The following is a 24,209-nucleotide window of genomic DNA, read 5'->3' as shown; positions in this document are numbered from 1 at the left end:
TCCTTGGACTTTTGTACCCTTACCGTGTATGTGTTAGTCGCTTAGTTGTGTCCGAATCTTTGTAACCCCATGGACTGCAGCCTGCCAGACTCCTCTGTCCATGGAATTCTCTCGGCAAGAATACTGGAGTGGGTTCATTCCCAACCCAGGGATCAAACTTATGTCTCCAGCATCTCCTACATTGGCAGGCGGGTTCTTTACCACTAGCGCCATCTGGGAAGCCTTATCATAGTACCTTGTAAAGATTACTATCCTCTTGGTAACAGAAGTGACATTGGGCACCCCAGGGACAAAATGAGTGATCTCCACTTTGTAACATTCTGTATACAGAATGTTCAGCTACCTTTTTGAGCTTTATGCAGCCGTTGTCTAAGATGAGTACAGTTTGTATTTATCATGAGGAAAACCTAAAATTAAAAGGGCCATTTGTGAAATGCAGAAAATATGTTCATGCCCCCTGATAAAATGAAACAAGCCAGAAGCCTCTTACCGAATTCATACTGAAGTCTAGTGCATGGAAAAAAAGGAAAAGCAATGATTTCTAACTGAGTTGGCAGCATTCAAATCATGCACTTTACCTATAAGAGGTGGGAGCACAGCCATGATGTTGCCTTCCTTTCTCTTAGAATCAAGTTCCTTTGGTTTACTGTTGACTTTTGCTCTTCAGGTTTCTCAGATTCTTCGACTACAAGCCATTAGGTTAACTCCTATCATTTCCAACCTCTGGATTAGACTCATGCTTCCTTGGGTAGACTAAATACATCTCTCAAACTCCAGAAGGCGAAATACTGGAAGGAGCTTCCTTCAGCCTCCATCACAGCCAGGAGTCCTGGGCTTCTGAGGGCACCCATTGCCAGCCCAGGCACGGGTGCACTTGGCACTACTTCTCCTTCCACAACCAAGGAGGCTGGGAAGCACAAGAGCAAGAGCACAAGCTGACAAAGGCGACATGTGAGGCTGGCGGGGTGGGGAGAAGTCAGAAGTGACTGTAACGGTATGAGGTTTCTCTTCAGGGTGATAGAGAAGTTCCAAAGTCGGTGGTAGTGGTGGCTGTGCATCTCTGAATATACTAAAAACTCCTGAATTGCATGCTTAAATCAGGTGAATTATAGGGTATATAAATTAAATTTCAAAAATGCTATTCAGGGCTACCATTTAGAGGGACTCTAAATGGACAGGCATCAACCAAGGTGCCCAGCCAGGGAGAATGGCAACTTCCATCTGCTTCCTGTGGTCCTCAGTATCCCTACATATCCTTGGGAAATCAAAAATTGCCTATTGCAGTTTGGGTATTTTTAACTGGTACAAGATTCACTCCTCCCCACTAGGCTTTCTCAAACACTATATTATGGAAATGAAAAATGTTTACAATATGTAACAATTAAAGATTTTGAAAAAGTATAAAATAGTACCACTAATGAATAGCATTTATTTGGCATTTCCAAAGTCTTAGGACTGCATTAATTGTACATTAATTTTAAATTAATATAATTAAAGTAATGATCTGTAAGTTACAAATTTCACATTAATGAAATCTGGGAAACTGAGAAAAGTGCTGGACCATCCTGTGGTACCTTAAAAATCCCACAGTTTCGCACAAAGGATGGCTCTGCATGGATCTCTAAGTCCACCATTGCATTTCTGTGGTCTTTAAACCACGAACTGAGTGCTTCAGCAAAACATGTTCAACAACTCCAAGAAAATACATAATGTAAACTTCATGTTTAAAAAAATAATTTTTGTAACATGTACATGCAAAATGTATTATTCTACAGTAACTTTTTTAAAGTGATGGGGGAAGGTTGGGAAGCCTAACATTTTAATTTACATTGATAAGTTAACTTGCTTTTGGGCAAATCTCAGAATAGTTTCCCCTTGTCATCTCTGCATAATTGAGAAGTACCTTGAATGAGCAAGAAGAGTCATTTTGCTTTAATTTTTTTAATTTTTATTTTTTAGGTAAAAGGTATTTGATTATATTGTAAAAATAGTAATGGATATATGTTAAAAAAAAAGACAAAATAATTTATACCTTTCAAAAATGAGCAAGACATAATATTAAGCAAAACAGTACAAAAATAGTAAATCAACAAAAACTAGCAATGCTAGTTTTTCTTGTAACCAGCTACAATTAATATCATACTAAGCCCTGATTTGTCCTACATCTGAAATGCTAACAATTTATCATGACACTGTTTACAGATCTTCAGTTCTCCTACTCAATCACTTTTATACATAGTAACTTCAAGGAGAGTCATTTTAATACTGCCAAATTTAAATACTCATCTATGGAAAATGGGATTTTCTCATTACTGTGCAACAAGGAAAAAAGAAAGATATTCATTGAGTTAATCCACCTGCAACATAAGCCTTGATTTTGAATTACTGTTCATCACAGTAGCTCCATTTTTCCCCACTTAATTCATTGTGTGTGTGAAGGCATTGCTTGATGACTATTGTCACTGATGTAAATCTGATTCTTGTTGCTTAGTTGTTGTTCTGTTAGTCGCTCAGTCGTGTCCAACTCTTTGTGACCCCATGGACGGTAGCCTACCAGGCTCCTCTGTTCATGGGATTTCCCAGGCAAGAATACTGGAGTAGGTTGCCATTTCCTCCTCCAAGGGATCTTCCTGACCCAGGGATCAAACCTGCATCTGTTGCATTTCCTGCATTAGCAGGCAGATTCTTTACCACTAGCACCACGTGGGAAGCCCCTATTAATTCACTTAAAGGCCATAAATGCTGTTAATTTAAAATCATTAAAAAAAAAACCAACAACCTTGGATTCTGGCCTTGGCATACATCAAGTCACAACCTGGCCAGGTTGAGACACAGGGCATATAAAGTGCTCAGTGGGGCCATCCACAGAGTTTCAAGAGTTAAACTAAGCAGTCTGGAAAAGGCCGCAAAGGGCCATCCTTTTGTAAGTTACTCAGCATCCTGCTCTAACCATCATGAAGACTTGAGTCAGCAAATGAAGCTGACTCAAAGGCAGACCAATGAAGTGGCCAGCGTCTAGCACTCCTCAGCCTGGCTCTTCCTCTACAACTCATTATTTCCCTGCCTGCTATCTCAGATCCTCACATGAATCCCAAATTCAACTCTCTGAGGGAAGCTCCTAGCCACTCAGTGAACTTACACAAAGGTAAGGAGGTGGGGGGAAATGAAGTGGCTGTAGGTTTAACATCAGTCACAATCACATGGACCTCAAATTCAATGAATTATCTGTTAAATGGAGGAATGGCAACATAAGACCCCATTCAGCATCAGGATAATACTTCTGTGCTGTGACGTACATAGAATATTGGACACACAGTCAGAGACACCAGTGTTAGTCTGGGCTCAGCCATACACTAATGTGTGACCATGCAGAAATCACCTGGCCTTTCCTATGGCCTAATAAGACAGCACCCGTGAAAGGCTGTCCCACTGTTAGCTATTGCTGTCATAAAAACAGTAACGATAATGTTAATTACAGTAGTAGCAGTAAAACAAAGCAAAGATCACATATGAATATGCCAAAAGCACAAGCTTAACCTCGACTCTACGTTCACAAAAGTCCAGTTTATGAAGCACCACTTCCTTCTTTGCCTTTGGTTAGAGGACCTCTCAGTTAGAGCACTGCACCATAGTGGTACATAGTGCATCTCACTCTTTAATAAGAAAAGCCAGTAACAATGAAACAAGGGTCTAACGCAGACATTCATTCACACTCTCCCCTTCCCTTCCCTTCCCAGTGTCAGATAAGCTAAAAGTGGCATAGGTTGATGATGACTGGTGCTGAACTCAGTTTACTCGCTAAGTCGTGTCCGACTCTTGAGACCCCATGGACTGTGGCCCACCAGGCTCCCCTGTCCATGAGATTCTCCAGGCAAGAATACTGGAGTGGGTTGCTATTTCCTTCTCCAGGGGATCTTCCCGACCCAGGAATCAAAAGTGGGTCTCCTGCATTGCAGGCAGATTCTTTCCCAATTGAGCTATAAGGGAAGCCCGAATTCACAGAGCTATCATTATCCTAAGGATATTAATTATATCCACACAATTGCTACATGTGGCTTCCATAAAACTGCATGACCAAAAACTTCATGCAACCCTTTTAAACCCTTAATTACACCACATTCACAGAACTAGTCGTTTTTTTTTTAGGTAGTGCACACATTCAGTTACTAAAAAGGTCACATTCTTAAATCATTTTACTTTCACAAATAATAGCAACAGTAGGTCTTCACTTCAGGAATTTTAAAAAAATATCCTCTTAAGGAAAACTTCAGACATACAAAAGTGGAGAGAAGAGTATACATCATGAATGCATCACCCAGCTTCAACAACTATCAACTCTTGGCCAGTCTGATCTATAGCCACACTAACTCTCCTTACTGAAGATTATTTAAGCAAATCCCAGACATGATATTAGGTCATCCATAAATATTCTTATTTACCATACATGCCTAAAAATGAGAACTTCTAAAAAAAAAACCTAACATAATCACAGTATCATTTTCACCTTAAAAACAGAAGTAATAAATTCTTAACTTCATCTGATATCCAGAATATTCAAGGCTATTTCAGAGACATTTTAAAATAATGAAACCAAGTTCCTATCACCTTGTAAGTCAGCATACGCATGGAGGGTAACAAGAGAAGAAAGACACAGCCCATGCCAGATACGGGTACTCGGTGCTCTGCCAGGCTTAACTATTAGCCTTGTAGTCCCTCCCAAAAATTTGAACCTCATCAAAATGACCAGGTATTGTGTACTATGGATCTTTATGATCATGTTCAAACAGTCAAACTTACAAAGTTAAATAACAAACACCATGAGTCTAGTACACTCACTTTATAGGATTAGTTCCTTTCCTAGGAGTCATAAACAGAATTTCAGACAACTATTTTCCATTCAGATTATTTTCCTACTCCTTCCACCCTATAGTTTCTCATTCCTTACTTTTGAGCAAAGAGTACATTTTACATTTCACTTACCCGTGAAAAGATGTGCACAAGTTTTTTTAAGCTTGTTGGCTTGATCAAATAACTTCCGAGAACTTTTGTTAGAAGATGGATTCAACCTCTGTCTCATAGTTTTGACACCTTGCCTAGAGTCTGGGTTGAAAAAGATCACAATCGGGAACCACTGAGTATAGTTCAACAGGTCCACAGCCTTAGGAGTTACATCCAGGAGTGCGTGCTTGCCCTGTTAGAAAAACAGGGGAAAAGGTGACATAGGTGGGTAAAAGCCAAATAGCATCAAAGAGTTTGTGTTAATAAGTAAAGGTCACATTAGATGAAATGTGCCCATGTAAATCACAAAGCTAAAAACATTTCCATCACATTAGGTCCATTTTAATATTACCAATCTATAAGAACTTCTGAGAAAATCATTTAACAAGTTTTTGGTATAATGCTCAGAACTCCAAGAGAATTAATACATTGGTTCACAGAACATCAACTGATTGCCACACAATGAAACAACTTACATTTATATTCAGCTTACTAACATCTAATAATTATTAAAATACAGACTCTATTCTTAAAAACACTGCAGCAAACCATGACCCTATTCTTTCCAACAGTGTGGCCCTCAGGTGACTTTTCTTACCTGCTCAATAATTTGTCTCACGGTATTTAACCGCACCACCCCGGTGGATTTCTCAGATCCTGCGTCTCTTGGTTCCGTTTCTGCAGAGGAAAAAAAATAAAGCAGGTAGGGGTGGAATTAACAAAATTTTAGAAATCAGTGACAACCAAGTACCGCCCTCCTAGCATCAACTGGGACAAGAAACCTGACATTCATTGTCTCCTAATAAGAGGCAATGGGAAGGACCAAGACTACCCGTTTCACCAAAATCTAACCAAGGGAAACAGATCAAGCCAACGGGAGCATCCTATGAGACAAATGGTTTGGACTGTTCAAAATATCATGCCACAAAATAATTTAGAAAAGGAGAAGATCACAAAAGATACAAAATTCGAAAGTACTGCATTCTGAACTTAAAAAAGAAACAACAATAATTACCTTGAAAGGCATAATTGGGATAACTGATAAAATTTGAGAAAGGGACTATATACTAAATAACATTATTGTATCTGCGTGAAATTTTCTGGTTGTGATAATGGTATTATGGTTGTATAGGAGGAGAATTAGGAGATTTACAGAGGTAGGAAGTGTTATAATGCCTACAACTTAAACTTTCAAATACGTCAGCAGAAACTGTAAAAAGTGTGTATGTATATGAGTGTGTCTATGGGGGAAGAATATAGATGGCAAATGTTACCTGGTGACAAGTGATTCCAGGTGAAGGGTATGTGGGTGTTCATTATTTTTTCTGCAGGTTAGAGATTTTCCTAAACCAAAGTTGAGGGAGGAAAAAGTATCACTGACAGACTTACTAGCAGTTTGGAACAGGTCAGGCAAGTCATTTGCCAACTTCTCCAGGGCTATATCTGCTATGGGGCCGAATAAGACGACAGGTCTCTTGAAACCAGCTGAAACGAGAAAAGAAAAAGCCATGAAATTAGATGTAAAATAAGCTAGAAGGATATATTTTACAAAATGAGGAAGATGGCCAATATTTTATAATAACTACAAATGAAGTGTAATCTTTAAAAACTGTACACCTGTAATTTTATACATAATATTATACAGCAGCTATACTTCAATTAACAAAAAGAAAAGCCATGAAGACACCTACAAGTCTTTAGCTGTTAATAAACAAAAGTATTTTATAGAGTATTGATAACAAAATAGTGGACTTCCCAGGTGGTGCTCGTGGTACCGAATCTACCTGCCAATGCAGGAGACACAGGAGACCCGAGTTTGATCCCTGGGTTGGGAAGATCCCCTGGAGAAGGAGATGGCAACCCATTCCAGTATTCTTGCCCAGAGAATCCCATGGACAGAGGAGCCTGGCAGGATACAGTTCATGGGGCCGCAGAGTCAGACATGACTGAACAACTGAGCGCACACACTGAAAACACAACTAAAGAAAAGAAACTGTGTGTTCTTCCATCTCCAATTCAGCCCAGCTCTTTTCTGATGAATAAAAGCTCTCTCTTTTATTTTGGTTCATTCCCCTCACTATAACTAAACATAAACTTTGCTCTATAGAATATATAAAAACTTCTGAATGGTAGTTATTAAAATAAAAAATAACCAAGGTTGTAGAAATACAAGTTTGCACAGTTCAGTTTTTTGTAAGTCCTATTTTGTGCTGAAATATGATTCCAGCTGTCAGCTCACTTTGCCTAAGTGATATAGATAAATTGGAACATGACCATTAAAGTTTAAAAATGAAGAAAAACAGGCTCTGAGCCCAGTCAGGTCATTTCCTGGCCCACATGGATCCCTCACCTTCTCGAAGCAAAACCCTCTCGTAGGCTGGGAACTTGGTGCTGACGGTCACGGCGGCGGTCAGGTCCTCCCGACTCTTCCGTAGGTTCTTCTTCACACCTGATCTCTGGCCACGCATCCTCCAGAAGTCTGCCCTGTCCCCGGTGGTGTCTCTCTGGGCATTCTGAACGCTGGCCATTTGTTCCGCTCTGAGAGAAGAAGCCAGGAGAAGTAAAGTTCTGAAGTCAGGAAATGCGCAAACGTGAGAGTCACTAACTAAATCCAGCCACTCTCACTTATGGACTTGGATCAGAGCAGATGCAGCGTACCAATGAGCAATGCCAGGAGTTCTGGTTAGGCTGGTGGACAGACATGCCCTGTCTTCCTCTACTCTGCTTTATCATACTCTGCAGACCCTGCACTTTTTGTTTGCAAATTATAAAGATATATGGCAACTCCACATCAAGCAAGTCTGTTGGTGCTGCTGGTCTATTCCCAGCAGCATCCACTCGCTTTGTGCCTCTGTGTCACAGTTTCTCTCAAAATTTCAGCCTCTCCACCAGCAAAAACCACTATGAATCACTGAAGGTCCAGATGATGGTTAGCATTTTGGGGCAGTACAGCATTTTTAATTAGGGTATGTATCTTGCTTTTTTAGACATAATGCTACTGTGCAATTAATAGACTTAATAGTATAATATAAACATGACTCCTATATGCACCAGGAAACCAAAAAATGTGTGTGCCTTGCTTCATTACAATATTTGTTTCATTGTGGTGTGGTCTGGAACGAAACTTACCATCTCTCCCAGGTCTCTTCATACATGAGAAGTGGATGATGGGAGAGGTCATGACGACAAAGGACGAAGTCATATGGGGCTTCCTTTATGTGGGGGTGTTGTTTATGTGTAGGGGGGAGACTTGGGGGTTGTGTGGAATCATGTGGTCTCAGATACCTGCTTTTGTTGGGGATTAAGCCTTTCTCCAGTTCGTTTCCGATCCTCACGGCCAGCCAGTGGCCCAGTTTGCCATCGTAGAGTGTATCTACCACACGGAAGACCTCCCCTCTGGTGAAGGCCAGGCTCTGTGGAGTTTCCTTCTCACATTCAAAGTGGCTTCTTATAAAAAATGAATCCCCTCTGCCACAAGCCAGTATGTCTCTATATACTGAAAGACAAAAGCATCGTTTCATGCGGTGCTCAGCCTGGCCAGGGGTCTTTCCTGGAGCGGTTATTGGGTTCTCTGAGCTCTGATCACGTGCTTTACCTTCCATGCATTTAGTGAACTCAGCACACAGGCCCCATGGTAACCACAGCTCAAACAGGAAGGACAACTAACTAAGTTCACGACTTCTGCTGCGATGGTTAATTTTCTGTGTCAACTTGACCGGGCCATGCGATGCACAGATATTTGGTCAAACGTTATTCTGACTGTGCCTATCGGGGGTGTTTCTGGAGGAGCTAACATTAACACACAGACTGAGTAAAGCAGACTGCCCCCCCTCACGGGGGTGGCTTCAGCTAGTCTGTTGAACGTTTGAACAGAACGGAAAGGTCAATCCTTCTCTGAGTAAGAGATAATGAATTCTTTTTGCTTTCAAGGTGTGACGTCAGCTTTTTTCCTGCTTGCAGACTCAGATACACTGGCTCTTCCTGGATCTTGAGCCAGTCCACCTTTGGGCAACAACTACACAATCAGCTCTCTTGGTTCTCAAGCCTCTGGACTTGGACTGGAAGTAAACCATCAGCTCTCTTGGGGTCGCCACCTCACCAACTCACCCTGCAGATTTGGGGACTTGCCAGGTACCATAAACCTATGTGCCAATTCCTCATAATAAGCAGCTCTCTTTCTCTGTGTGCCATTTTGTCTGGAGAACCCTGACTAATACAGGTGCCAATCAACCCTCTGAAGCAGACAAGAAGATTCTATTAACTTTCATTTTACAGATGACAACAAGACCTGGAAAGGTGAGTCAACTTGTCAGACTGATAAGGGTTAGTCTGCGGGCTGACCTGCAGGTGTGGCCTCTGCAGCTGTCATACGGAAAACCTCAACCATAACTTCAGGCAGTAATTAAGGATGGATTTCTGTCCAGAAAAGCAGTTTTATTCCAAAAATCACACAACTAGTGAAGTTCTTTCAGTGGGTGCATAGAAAGCATTTCTGTAGGAAGTTAAATCCCATCCAAATTCTTTCCACATACCTATGACCTACAGTTAGGTCAATTTTTTAACACTCAGATTTGCCTATTCTGGTCCCAAGCTACCTCCTTTCCCCCTACCACCCACTGAACTCAAAACCAAACTTGCTTACCATCAGCTCGGCTCTGAGCTAAAATGGTCACCGTTTCACCTTTGGGGATTTCTAACAGGTAGAGAACAGCATCCTCCCGAACGAGGCCTCTGAAATCCTGTGTATTCACCTGATAGAGGAGGGGCAAACAGAAAAACAAAGCAAGAGAAAATAAGAAGTTGTTTCTTAAAAGGTGCTCCCTGAGCTTCAGATCTTTTGTCATCAGGGCCTACCTATGTAAAGACGCATACATCAGGGCCCACAAGTAAAGAAGCCCTTGGTGCCCTACTGAGGCCCGCCAAGCACCCAGCCTGGATTGTGGGCACCACCACAGCCTCCTGTTCCCCACACTGCCCACCACCCCTCAGGAATGTGTCATTCCACCAAGGACTCATCACTGGATCGGGTGAGAATTTCTAGGAGTGTGTCAGTCTCCCTCTTTGTGTCTCCCGCGCAGGTGGCCAGGGAGGTGATGTACCATTATGAATCCAATAACTAGAATTCAATAGGGAGTGGTGAGGTCTATGGCGAATGAGCATGCTGGCTCAGCTTAAGGCATTTCTACTTTTTAAATTAGTTCAAATAGAAGCCTGCAAATAAGGATTCTGCCCAAATCCACCTTCTTCTTACAGCTTCTATCATCTGAAATTGAAGAGCATTAGTTTTACATGGTAGATCATCAACCTAATGTATAGGCTTTTTTATATTTAAGCTTCTGCCACACAATGGGTAAAAAGCCCATGTTTATCCACTGCTGATCAAGTAGGGTACTCTGTAAACAGCTTTTGGAAGACAAATTAGAAAGAGTAAAACTCAAAAATGGTACAAAGAAAAAGACACTTTGCATCTTTGCTCTGTACCTTGAAAACCATTTTAAAACAGAAATACACATTAGTAAAATGCAAAAATCATTTTAAAGTACCTTATGTTTTAAAAAGGTATTATTACAGAAGTGAAGATATAGAATTTATCTGAAACATTTTCCTCAATCATTGAAGACTTGTAGAATCTTTTAATCAAAGAGTAATGCCTTACTACTGAAAAAAATAATTAATTGAGCCTAATTTAACTAAGGTTGGAATTTACAATGAAGTGAAAATGGCATTTTTTCTTCATAGAAGTTTTCAATGTGGGGAGATGAACTGAGCTATCCCTTTTCGAAGTGTAGGCAGACACAGGGACTTGGCGTTGTCACTAACTAGGCTCTCTTTGGGAATGTTTCTCCCAACACATTCTGCGTCATGCTTGTGTTATAACTACTCTGGAGACAGTCTGGCTGTGTCTAAACTGCATTACTGTTCTGTAAAATATAACTGTATAAATACAAGAACAGAATGTTGAAAAGAAAAAACAAGTGAAACTAGGCATGAGACTAAAACTATATTTGGTACATTAAAAATGGTGATTTATTAAACCAATCATGTTAACTTTTCCTTTGATACAATATTTAGCATTTAAGACAGCTCATTTCCATCTCTTTGTCTTTGAATTAAGGCTATTTGACCTTTGGTATTGAATCCTTTCTCGCGTGCTATCCGCTGATCTACATTCGTGTCTATTTATGGCTATGAATGTCTTTATATACACTGTACATGCTTGCATTTGTATATTTAAATAAAGCAGGGCCAAAGGGCATGGGGGAAGACCTTGGAAGGCCCTCTGTCCACCTCTACAAACTGAGAATGACTTTCCATCAAGCTAAACACTACAATGGTCAAAATTAAAGCATACATGGTAGCTAAAATCCACAGTTAATAATCAAACTTACAAGGCTCTTTTTTTCTGTCTTTTCTCTTCTCTAATAGTTTCCGAAAATGAAATGACAATCATACCAGGTAACCCAAGCACTAAAGCACGTGTTATTTCAGTTATCTACATGGCACATAATTTGCCACCCAACACACTCATGTTTTCATTCCACATGTCAAGTTGTCACCGTTACAAAAGAAAGAGCTGCACGTAAAAACCTGCAACAGAAGAAAGTGCTTGGTATATGTGTATCGGACCCTGGTATACTCAATCTGACAATGAAAAGAAGTGCTGAGACAAACTAAACGAAAAAAAGGCCAAGACAGCACTTTGGTTAGGTTGCATAGCCCTCTCTAATAAGTATTCTCTTCCATTATCTAGTTAATCGTCTACACGGTCCAGCTGTGTCTGTTGTGAGCCTGAAGAGGACTCCGTGTCAGCTACATTAAGACTGTGTCACAACCGCTCTGCCTCAGTAGGCAAGCTCAAGTTTTTTCACCTCTTTGCAGAATGGAGGACTCCTTTTGAAGTCAACCGAAAATTTATTCATGCCTAAGAATGAAGACCATCTACTGTCTGACCTCCCCATGAGACTACTGCAAAAGAGGTGGGTCCCCACAGTTTCTTCCCTGTCGCCAGGGTGATAACAGGAAATAAGATACTTTCTTAAACAGCAAACATTGTGTATCGTAATTTCTACCCATGGAAGTGACTCTTTCTGTCTTTAACTTGGAGAGAGGTCTGTGAAGCCTCTAAATGAATTTCCTTTTTTTTGCCATGAAAATTCTGAAAGTCTTTCTCCACGCCACCCTACTCTCACCCCCGGGGGTAGGAAAATATTTTATCCTTGAACCTTCAGGAGCAACAGCTTTCAAATTCCTCCCTGACTTCCTGTGGCCCCACATCATTTAGGACACATGCTTCTTCTCTGGCATCAGCCCAAGAGTAGACTGGTATGAGCTGGCACTTGAATGGGGTTCTTATTGGTAGCACTTGGTAAGCAGTGCTTCCTACGCTCATGTGGTACCCTGAGGTTCACTCAGGTACACTTTGTCTTCCAGGATCCTGGCTAGAGCCAAAGAGGATCTAGAATGTCACTGCAAAGCTTCAGAGAACCTCGTGGTCAAGGTCTGCCCTTCATCTGCTCTGGAAATGAAATCTGAACTACCACCATGAGGCCACAGGCCAGGAAGGAAAAGGACCACTTCTTTCTGGGCTCTGCTGCCTGCTGCCTTGGGAATTCTGCTTTTCTCCCCATTTCCTTTGAGGTTAGATGCTCTTCTTACCAGATCCCCTAGGAACTCATGATAAGAAAAGCAAGTTTACAGAAGCAGAAATTCCAGTGAAGACAATTCCCGAGCATTCTATATTTTTATAGTCACAATGTACTCAGCATGCTTGAAGTGAACACTCAAGTCAACAGAAAACACATGGTATGTTTTTCATAAAATGTCAAAGCAGGACTTGCTTATCAGTTGTTTTTAACCAACAGATTATACAAACACATATACAGTAGCTTTAAAAGTATCAATATTTGGTTAACTAGGTGTTCCCCTTCCTGAACAATTTTAGACGTAAGTGACACAGAGTGGCAGCAACTTGTTATTTTTCACTGGGAAAAAGAACGGACTCTGACCCTCCTCCTCTGTGCTAAGAACTCTGCTGAATTCTTGTATCATCTGCTCTAACTTTCCCAGGATCCCTGCGAGGCAGGTATGCTTATCGACATTGAACAGATATAGAAACCTGAGTCTCAGAGCTGGAGCCAAGGCCACAAACTAATATGAAGCTGGGACAGGATTCAAATCAGACGATCTGATGGCAATATTCACCTCTGCTCAGTTACAGCGCACGGCCTGCAGAGTGATAACCACGCAGGAGAACGGGCCAAAAACCACTAGCAAGATCTTCCCTCTAGGCCTTCAGTGAAGGTCTCAACTGTTCTGTGAATCAAACTAATAAAAATCTTTGGGAGGGTTCTGAACGCTATAAGTTCCCACAGACATAAGGATGGGTTTTGAGTTCCAGGACTGAGGAGACAGGGTTCACTGGAACGAAACGGAGACCTGACGCTCAGCGGCAACAAGCCCGCAGCTGGTCTGTTTTCACCAGCGGGGCCACTTCTTCATCCTTTATGTAAGACCCTCCAGGAAACCCTACTCTTTCCCAGTAACACCTACAAACAGGGCTGGGATCTCATACCTTCAGAATCTGGTCCCCTTCTTGAAGACCTTCTTGCTCCGCGGAGGTACCCTCTTGAATGCCAGCCACAAATATCCCAACGTCATTGCCACCAGCCAGCCGGAGGCCCACACTGTCTCCCTTCTTGAACCTCACCATTTTGGTGTTGGGGCTGCAACGGGTTCAGTTTCAGTAAAGAAAGATGGGAGGTTTTCTTATTTTTTTTCGGTAAAGGAGAATCAACATTAGCAGTGAGAGATTTAATTTCTTCTATCTATAGCGTGATTGACCCTTTATAAACTCTTCCTTATATAATCTATAATTTTATCTCCCTTGGGGCTGTGAGATGAATATCAGGAGGTCACTTTACCAGTGAAGAACAGAAACGGAGAGAATGTCTAAGTAAACTCATTTAAGATAAAAAGCAAATAATGGGCAGGGTTGGGGTAAAAATTCAAGGCCATCTGATTCCTACTTCAGGATTCTTCCTAAGAAAATCCTGCTGATCCCACAGGGCTCCTGTCAAATGGAGACAGCCTAAGTCCAGGCGGGCATGTTCCTAACCCATGGAACACCACGGAACCAGGGGTTCTCTGTCAAGTGCAGAGCCCTGCATCACTTCCCCCCTCCCTCCACACACCAGGGCCTCCTGTCACTACAGCCCCTACAGAGGCACCAGAGTTAAGCAGTTCTTCACCCATCTGGGCATTCTTGATCTGGCAAACTCAACTATTCAGAATAACATCGGGAACACTAGCCAGCTAAGCAGACAAGCAGGCAAAATGAACACTCACTTACTTCCCCATTTTACTCTTCCTACGAATGATTTCTCTTTCTTAAAAACACTAGCAATAGAGATGGGTTAAAGGCAGCTGATTATATACAAAATCATCACCATTTAATGGTGTTTAAGAACACCATTTTTCCAGATTTAAGTTAAGTGACAGAGCTGTGTGGAGGAAGAAAGGGGAACAGGAAGAGATGCCTACCCATATATTGCTAAATCTTCAGGACTTGGACGAAGAACAGCTCTTGGGGCTGGTTTTGGTGGAGGAACTGTGGATTAAAAAACATCACTAGTTATAAAATTTAAAAAAAAATCATTAGCAACCAAGACAAACAGGTTTTGTCTCTAAATATGAAGACCACAAAATCCACAAAAAATTCAAGTCTGTTCCTTATGCTACATATACGTCATCACATCAAATGAAAAATGTCTTAAAAGTTAAATTCTGAAGCACTAGCAGATGTCAGTAGTTTCTCAAAAACAAGTGAGAAGGAAAATGAAACTTAAAAATGCAAGGTGCATAATCACATTTACAAAATGGTAGCATTTTAAAATAATTTAAAAGTCATTGTTAATGCTGCTTTTTCCATGGGTAAATATTTATACATTTAAATTATGATACTAATTTTATTGTGGTGGGGGGTAGGGGATGCAGTTGAGATCAGAAATGCAGGGCTTCCCTGGTGGCTCAGTGGTGAAGAATCCATCTCCCAATTCAGGAGACACAGGCTCCATCCCTGATCCGGGAAGATCCCACATGCCACGGCTCAGCTGAGCTCACATGCCACAAGTACTGGGCCTGCACTCTAGAGCCTGGGAGCCACAACCACCAAGTCAATGTGCCTTAGAGTCTGTGCTCTGCCGTAAGAGAAGCCGTGTACTGCAGCAAGAGACAAGCCCTTGCAGCAACGAAGCCATGCACTACCACAAGAGGAAAGCCCCAGCACAGCCAAAAATAAATACATAAAATTATTTCCGAAATAAAGAAATGGGACATAAGAGGACTTTAATCAAATCTGACAAAATGCGACTGTGTGACATAATTAACAAGTATGTATCTGGTCTCTGCGCCACCCCCAGGTCCTGACACAGAGATCCTAAAACCCCTATAGTTTCTGGAGTGAAAGGGGTACCAAGAGCATCTTTTGCTCTAATATTTGGTCTTTAACCCTAATTTCTGACATAGAGCTCCAACATCCTTTGGAATTTTCTGGGTGATAGGAGAATCCTTTGCTCTAAAGAGATGACTCCTAGCAGGCTTCTGGACAGCCTCAATCTGGGGCTGGTAACCAAGAGGAGGAAGTCATGCTCATGACAAAGCCTCCCAAAACTAGGGGATTCAGAACACTGCAGGATGGATGAAATCATGGAGGTGCTGGCAGGGTGACCTGCCCAGTGAGGGCATGAAACCTCTCCACCCTCTCCCCATACCTTGCCCTAGGCATCTCTTCCATCTGGCTGTATCCTTTATTTCTAAAAAAATGATTAGCAATAGTAAATGAAGTGCTTTCCAGAGTTCTATGAGCTATTCCAGCAAGTTATCAAACTTGAGGAGGGGGTCATGGGAACTTTCAGTTTAGAGCTGATTGGTCAGAAGTAAAAGCAGCAACCCAAGGCTTGTGACTGTCATCTGTGGTGGTGGCATCTTGTGAGACAGAGCCCTTAACCATCAGGCTCTGCAGGAATTCAGGTAGTCAGTGTCAGAACTGAACTGAATTGCAGGACAACCAGGTTGGTGTCTGGAGAACTGATAGTTGGGCAGAAGACAAAACCCATGCAGCTGATGTGAGAAGTGTTGTGAACAGAAAACAGTTCAGGTTGGGATCAGGGATGGGAGACAAAAGGACCATGACTAATGAAATATAACAGAAGGTGACCAACCTGTTGGTACATACAAAAGGCAAATTCTTTTTTATTTTTTAAATATTAAATGAGTTAGGAGTGCCTCTTCTATACATAAGAATGATTTTAAATATTTTTTCTCTCTCCTACCAGCCACCCTCTGGAATTACCAAGCACACACACCTGAACACAACTGTGTAAAATGAGCCTCACCTGGGGTTTCCTCTTGGTATCTGGGTTCCTTGCTGGGCTCCATGCTGCCCGCAGCCGCCAAATCCCCAGTGGACTTAAAGGGAGTGGGTGTGGCGCCCATCCTGGACCATCTGCTCTGCGTGTCCTCTCTGGAACTTAAGCACACAGCATGTTAATGTTTCATCACGTGACAGATTTGCCCACAAGTATGCGTATACACACACAGGGACATGTGCAAGGGAAAATGCTATCATCTTACTTTGGTCTCTCCTTTAGCTTTTCATTTGAGGAATGGTAATCATAATCGGAATACTGCTGCCGTCTCTCCTCTGGAGAAAACGATCGGTTGGACTCTATTTCTGAGATATCTGGTTTCAAAAATAAGAAAAGTCTTTTTAATGAAACATTTAAGACCTGTGCCAGAAATTATTCAATTCTCTGAGCAAGGAAACATGGGAAATGGAAGAGAGGGCAGGCAGTAAATGTGCTATTAAATAGTTTCATAGTCTTCCCTCGGGGGGGGGGGGGGTGGGAAATTGGATAGCTTGAACAGAAAGACATTAATTAACAAAGAGGAATCCAAATTCAGAATTTTATGTTCCTCATTCATTATTCTTTCCATCAAAGCTGCCACTGAAGAGCCAAAAGCCAATGATGGGGATTTTATAGATGGAAAGATACACAAACTCATTTTTACCGTACAACAATGCTTCTCAAACTTTAATGTGTATACATGTCATCTGGGATCTTGTTAAAAGGCAGTTGTTCTGGGTAGGGCCTGAGATTCTGCAGTTCTATCAAGCTCCTGTATGACACAATGCTATTAGTGGATTGAGGATGACATTTGGAAAAATGAGGTAAACTGCAAGCTCCTTGCAAGTTGGGATTATTTCTCATGCTCTCCTTGTTCTCCTGTACTCCGAGCAGTAACCACTTGATTAAACATTTTATATAATAGAAATTAAACTAAGTTTTAAGGTTTTATGAAGTAATTCTTTTAAAAAGCAAGTCCATTTCTAAACTTGAGCACTTAACATTTTCTAAACTTTTCTGCACAAAGGCAATACTAGATGGTTACGTAGGAAATGCCATGCCTAGTTATTTTTATTGGTAATTTTTACATGGTTAAAATGTTATCCTGTGTGTTGTATATCAACTATATCTCAATTTAGAAAGAAAAAGAAAAAAATCATAATAAAGACATGCCTAAGAGCCAAAAAAAAAAAAAAAAAGAATAAAGCACAAAATATCCAAGACCAGTTTGAAGAACATGAAGTTGGACTTGTTTGTGGAAATAAACAAGACTGACCAACTAAATAAATGATGTTATCCTATGTACTATTCATCTTCAAGTTAAAACTAAAAGAAATGAATACATCTTCATACAAGAGGTGACACAAATTCCAAACCAATGAATACTATAATATTCAGTTGTTCTAACTGATTCCTTATTGTAGTCTACCAGTTTTAGCTACGCTCCATATTGTCTTCTCTTTGTTGGAAATATTAATAGCCACTTCAAAAATATCACGTAAGAAAGCCCAAGAAGGAGTAATTTACAAATGTATGTGGTTAGTTCTTTTTGTTTGTTTAAATATTTATTTATTTGGCTGCACAGGGTCTTAAACGCAGCACACAGGATCCTTAATTGCTGCATGCTGGATCTTAGCTCCCTGATCAGGGACTGAACCCGGACGCCCTGCATTGGGAGGGCAGAGTCTTAACCACTAGACTGCCAGGGAAGTCCTGTGGTTAGTTCTCTGAGCCACTCCGATATACATTTGTTTACTCACAAGTTTTGTATTCAGTGGCCTTAATCAGAGTCCACTGGGACTCTTAAGTGCACCAGAATTCCATACTGGAATTCCAACTTTAATAGACCCTTTAATAAGAAAATAACAACCTAACTAGGAATTAAAGTTTAAAAGAGAGGTTTGTTAGGAATTTAACTTCCAGCTGAACGGCTATGATAAATAGAGATGAGAATGCAGAAGCAACAGCCTTCCTCACTCCCAGCTAAGTTCACACCTTCCCCTTTCTTTACCTTCTATTTCTGAGTCACTGTCATTTAATGAGGGGATGTTGATGAGCGTCTGTTTGCTGTCCCTCAGCACCACGAGCTGGAGTTTCCCTCTTGACTTTTCTATCAGTTTTCGAGCATCCGTTAAAGACATGTTCTCAGTTACGGTTCCATTTATCTGTGTATGTGAAGAACAGTAATGTTCCATGTAATACAACTATTAAGAGTGAAACAGAAAAGTTCTTATTTCCCCTGCTAAAAATGGAAAGGCTCTGCTCAGCTATTCAAACAGACATGGGCTTTAAGATGATAGAATGAACAAAAATGAATTATCCTTTAAATTAAATATAACCTTGCATGTCTGAAACCCAAACACAGGCATGAAAGCTATAGTGTGCTCAAGTGACTCTGTGAATTTACTGAACTTCCAAGTTCAAGACAATGGCTTGGTTTACTACTGGAATATGTTTCCTGACTGAAGAGGCTTACAAAAACTATTAAATATTTAGCATTCATATATCACCATGTCATCCTCTCATCTTTCCTTCATTCAGAAAACAGGAGCTTAAACTTTAAATAAACAGGGGAAGAAGGATGTCTTTGTTGAGATTCTTTTCTTTAAACTGACATTCCTCTATTACAAATCTCTAAGTCTAGTTTTCCTGATTAAAAACGATCTCTTTGCTATTCTTCCTGGCTTTGTCTTACTATTGAGACTCCCATCTCAACAAAGTTTCACCGTGCTGGAACTTAAATGTGGAAATGCAGACTATGAAGCCGAGCATGAACCTGGTTGTTCTCTGCCCTTATCTGCCTACCTTGAGAATTATGTCTCCTTCATGCAGGTTGCCATCTTTAGTTGCTAGACCGGTTCTGGTCATTTCCTTTATGAAGATCTGACTCCCAAGCCGGAGACCATATTCTAGGAGACAAACACAGAAATATACACATATTTCATTAACATGTCCAGAAAACTGAGTCTGGCTTTCAGGACTAACTACTTAAAAATATGCATGAAAAGTTAATTTTGCATGTGGGAGAGTGTATAAGACCACTGGCTTGAACTTGTCAAAACTGTCAATGTCATAAAAAACAAAAGAGGCAGAGAGATTGTTCTAGATTAAAGGAGATACCAAAAAACAAACACACTGCATAAAACTTCACTAGGTCCTCAATTCAATGCGTGGGGGTACAGAGGGGCTGGTGTTGGGGGTGAGGGTGGATTACATTATTTTGGAGTAACTTCAAAATGAACTGGGCTATAATATATTAAAAGGCATATTCATACTAATTTCTTAACAGTGATGATGGCATTATGGTTATGTAAGAGAATGTTCTTGTCCTTGGGAGATACCCACCGAAATATTTAAGGGTAAAGGTCATCTTGCCTGCAACTTATTTTCAAGTGGGTTCCAAAACACCAATTAGAGACAGAGAGGACGTAGGGGAAGAAGAGGGGGAGGGAGAAAGGGGAAAAAGAGAAATGGAACAAATGTGGCCAAATGTTAAAAACTGGTAAAACTAGGTGAAGGCTATTTGAGTATTCATCACAAAATTAACACTTTTCAAAACAAAAGTTGGGGGAAGAAAAACAAACACAATTCAGTACAAGCATGTTCTATTGAGAATCCAGTTGCCTATAGGAAGGTACCACCAATATTATACTCTCTATCTGTAACAAGTTAAATTGTGTAGGGTTTGGCACTGAAAAAACTTCAGTGTGTGAAGAAAAGGGATAAATACACCAGCAAAGCAACAAATACAGTATTCAACTAAAACTGGCACAGCTCTGGGGATTCATGGGCTTAGTGTTGCTCTCAAAAGAAAAACCACTGTATTTACTAAGTATACATATACTATAAAATATTTTAAATATTATTCTGATTTTACTAAACTTGTAAATAGACATATTTTGAGGATGAACTTTGGTTATTTTAGGAAGCTACCTAAACCTGCTGCTGCTGCTGCTGCTGCTAAGTCGCTTCAGTCGTGCCCGACTCTGTGCGACCCCATAGACGGCAGCCCACCAGGCTCCTCCGTCCCTGGGATTCTCCAGGCAAAAGTACTGGAGTGGGGTGCCATTACCTAAACCTAGCAGGTTTTAAAAGAGGCACATTCAAATTTTCATTATTATTGTTATGGGCTAAAATCTTATCAGTTCAAAATAACTTTTTACTACTTAGACATAGATTTAAAGATCAGTTTTAAGTGACTTACCGTAAGTTTGCATCAGATCTTACAATGATTTAACTGTGTTGAGGTCCACCCCTACCTTATTAGAAGATGACTCTCAAGAAATAATAAGGGTAAGATGGATGACATTTTCTTTCAAGGATGGCAATTCCTTACTGGTTAAATAGCCTCACAGTCCAGCACAGAAGGCTGAGACAAACCTCAGCCATGAATTCTCATGTGTCTACAATTCCTCTATCCTCTTAAAAACTGTACTCTTACTGTAAAGTTAACAAATAAGTTGCTATTGATGTGTTTGTGGGCATCTTTCAAATTAAGAAAAAAATCAGCTGACCAGCTTCTAAGACTTTTACCAGCAAGTCTATCTAATACCCATGAAACATGTAAATGCTGGGCATATGAGTGGATCATATTTACCTTAATCAAACGAAGGTCTTGCCAACAGCCAGACAGTTTTAAAGATTAACTTTTAAGGAACTCTAGCCAGTTATGCTTAATTATTACGTAATCTTAGCAAAGTGAAAGTGAAGTCGCTCAGTCCTGTCCAACTCTTTGCGACCCCGTGGACTCAGGCTCCTCCGTCCATGGGATTCTCCAGGCAAGAATACTGGAGTGGGTTGCTATTTCCTTCTCCAAATCTTAGCAAAAGGTGGCTTTAAAAATCTTTTTGAAAAAGTAGAACTTTGGGAGGAAAACAATGAACACTGAATTCCAAGTTTAAAGAACAAAATGGCCCAAGAGGAGTAAATGTCATATCTGCAAAGGGGCATGAGCTCCCTTTGTTCCTTGATAGTATTACTAAGACCAGGCATGACTTGGGCAGTTTCTTAGGACACGCAACATCTTTTTTAACTGTGGATCACAACTCATGAGTGAATCTTGAAATCAATTTAGTGAGCTGTGACCAGTATTTTTTAATTCAATGTAATGGAACTATTCAAAAACCAACACACAGTAAGGATTGTCCCATGAAACATTTGGTCAAGTTTTTCACATATTGGTGCACCCACGATTATTTGCAGCATGTGGTTCTTTCCGTGGCAGGAGTAGGAGGGGGAAGAGAAGGCAAAAGAGGAAGAAGCAGGAGAGGAGAAGGAGGAAGAGGAAAGTACTGAAGAGCACTATAGCGGAGAGCTTGGGAACCTGGGTGCAAGTCCTACAGAGCATACAGTAGACCTCTGTGAAGGATGCCTCACATCAAGTCATCTTTCTCAAAACTCCTCAACAGTCCACAATCTGGAAGCAGAATGGTTTCCACTCTGCAATTCTTGGGGGTTGATGATGTCATTATCTAGGATGATAAGACTCTCTAGAATCCTTAAACCAGCTAAGATGCACATTCCTCAGAGATCATACAATCTCAACTTTCACCATTACCTTCTGGGCCTGTGCTCCAGGTATCCTGTTATTCACATCCTTGCAATTATTTCAATATCTTTTCAGTATCAGGTCTTTCAACAGGTACCCAGTACTATAACTCAACTCTTTAGGCACCGCTAGAAGAGCTAAAGAAAACAAACCCTTTCATCTGATAGGCTCTTTAAAATGCAAATTCCCAACCTTAAAAGCAAGCGATCTTACACATTACACTCTTGGACACTCATCTTTTTTCCTCTTGAAGAAGAATTAGAGAATGAAAAGAGATAAAACGTATATTACAAGGAATTTAAAATGTTGAATGCCAAGAATCAATGCAAGGAATATCACAACATGGGGCTCTAAATCCCTGTTCATTCACCTACTTGTTTCCTGTCATTTATTTTCAAGACATGAAGTTTAGGTTCCAACTCTATCACTTACTTATCAGCTTCAAGATGTGGGCAAGTCACCTCCCACCTCTGAGTTTCACCTAAACTGCAAGTAATACTGCTTTGTCTACCTGTCACCCAGGGCTTTAGTGAATTTGGACATGATTAAATGTGTGCAAATGCTCCAGGCACATGACATGGATCAGCAGTGCAGGACAGAGCCCACCTCATCCATGGACACACCATAAATCTCTCCTCACATACCATAAATCTATCCCCACCAGTAAAAGAGGAGCGAAGTTTCCTACCCACCACGCAGGCTTCTAGTGAGGATTAAAGAAGAAAATATTTATTCCAGAGAGGCCCTGGCATTGAGCAAAAACTCAATCAAGACTGGCTGGAGTAGCATCCTCTACTGTGGTTTCATTAGTTTAAGCTGCTCTGGGTTCACCAGGAAAGCTTAACATAAGGGGTCACCGAAGTGCCTCTGATTCAGTGGGGGCTAGGCTGGGGCCTAAGAATCTGCCTTTCTAACAAGAGTCCAGGTGATACTTATGCGGGGCCTAAGAATCTGCCTTTCTAACAAGAGTCCAGGTGATACTTATGCGGCTTTGAGAATCACTGGCCTATCCATTTAAAGCCAAATTTCTGCCACCTGGCTCTGCCATTGATGATTATAACTCTGTGCAAGTCAACGGACTTTTCTGCACCTCAAGTTTCCTTGTCTATAAAATAAAAATATGAATAATGCCCACAGGAGGTGGTGGTGAGGATGAAATGAGCTAATCTATGCGAACCATTTAGGTCAGTGTGTGGAACAAAGCAGGTACCACTGAAGAGTTAGCTGGTGTTACAGTGCTTTTCTTCATCACGCATGCCTACCTTCATTTGCTTTGCTTTTCATCAGAAGGACCCCGATGGGCTTGTCTGAGTCCGGCCGCCCCCGGGGCTCCGGGCTGGGGCTGCGGGAGTGGAGGTGCTCACGGCTGCGGCTCTGGGACGCCCCATACCGGCCATCAGGCTGGGCCCTGTGGCCATACTCCCCCTCGGGGGTGTAGGCGCGATCGTAGACCGGGTCAATGTTCCGGCCGCGGCTGCTCTCCCGGGCTCGCCTGTAATCATCGTGGTCCAGGCCCCGTTCGAGGCTGCGGCCACGGCTGCGCTCCCGGGCTCGCCCATAGTCGTCGTCGTGGTCCAGGCCCCGCTCCAGGCTCCGGCCCCGATCCCGGCTGCGCGCCCGGTCGTGGGGACGGCCCCTCTCAGGGCTCTCCTCCCAGCTGCGGCTGCGCCCTCCGCGGCTGCTGGGCCGGCTCCTCTCGCTGTAGCCGCTGCGGGCGCTTCTGCCATCAAACTCATCCATCACCTCGAAAGCCCGGTCATCTTCGTGGACAGGAGGACTGTCCCGCAGCGGGGCCAGCTGGACCTTCCGGGGCCTCTTGACCACCTGTCACCAAAAACAATCCCAACCAAGCAGAGAGAATACAGTGGTTAAGAGCCCGGGTCTCCTTTCCAGCATAACTGTGCATTCCTACCCAGGCTAAGCCTCAGGATCCTCATCTTTAAAACAAGAAGGATAAATACCTTAGAGTGTTAAGAAGAAAGTAAGACAATGGAGTATAAAATGGAGCACAGTTGCTCCAAATATCTGCTTCTACTCAAAAGTGTGAAAAGCACCAAGAGGCTTTAAATCAATAAGTTACAAAAATGAAAATGTGGAAAGTGAGACATTCTGTATAGGAGTGCCTAGGTTCATCCATAAATCATGTCATTCAAAGTGGGGGGTGGCATGTAGGAGGAGAGAGGAGGGCAAAGAGGCATCCTTCTAGATAAAAAAGGACTGATGAGATAAGGACCAAGTGTGACTCATGAATTTTGACT

General features: G+C 41.6%; 1 protein-coding gene across 4 annotated transcripts in view; it reads right to left on the bottom strand.

The window, feature by feature from the left end:
- The window catches only part of TJP2 (tight junction protein 2), a 96,522-nt gene that overhangs the window by 9,982 nt on the left and 62,331 nt on the right, over positions 1–24,209 (bottom strand). For all 4 annotated transcript variants that reach the window (XM_018052053.1, XM_018052052.1, XM_018052050.1 and 1 more), the window contains 13 exons: positions 23,214–23,775; positions 19,209–19,312; positions 18,415–18,568; positions 16,630–16,738; positions 16,392–16,525; positions 14,539–14,605; positions 13,571–13,721; positions 9,641–9,749; positions 8,284–8,494; positions 7,349–7,536; positions 6,388–6,483; positions 5,597–5,676; positions 4,981–5,191 (listed from right to left, as the gene is read on the bottom strand). In XM_018052053.1, coding sequence (XP_017907542.1) covers positions 4,981–5,191; positions 5,597–5,676; positions 6,388–6,483; positions 7,349–7,536; positions 8,284–8,494; positions 9,641–9,749; positions 13,571–13,721; positions 14,539–14,605; positions 16,392–16,525; positions 16,630–16,738; positions 18,415–18,568; positions 19,209–19,312; positions 23,214–23,775 — 2,176 coding nt within the window. The remainder of the gene's footprint in view (positions 1–4,980; positions 5,192–5,596; positions 5,677–6,387; positions 6,484–7,348; positions 7,537–8,283; positions 8,495–9,640; positions 9,750–13,570; positions 13,722–14,538; positions 14,606–16,391; positions 16,526–16,629; positions 16,739–18,414; positions 18,569–19,208; positions 19,313–23,213; positions 23,776–24,209) is intronic.

Source organism: Capra hircus, chromosome 8, assembly GCF_001704415.2.
Source record: "Capra hircus breed San Clemente chromosome 8, ASM170441v1, whole genome shotgun sequence".
NCBI classification, from domain to species: Eukaryota; Metazoa; Chordata; class Mammalia; order Artiodactyla; family Bovidae; genus Capra; species Capra hircus.
The sequence above is the reverse complement of the archived record's forward strand: the minus strand, read 5'-3'. Positions and strand labels throughout refer to the sequence as shown.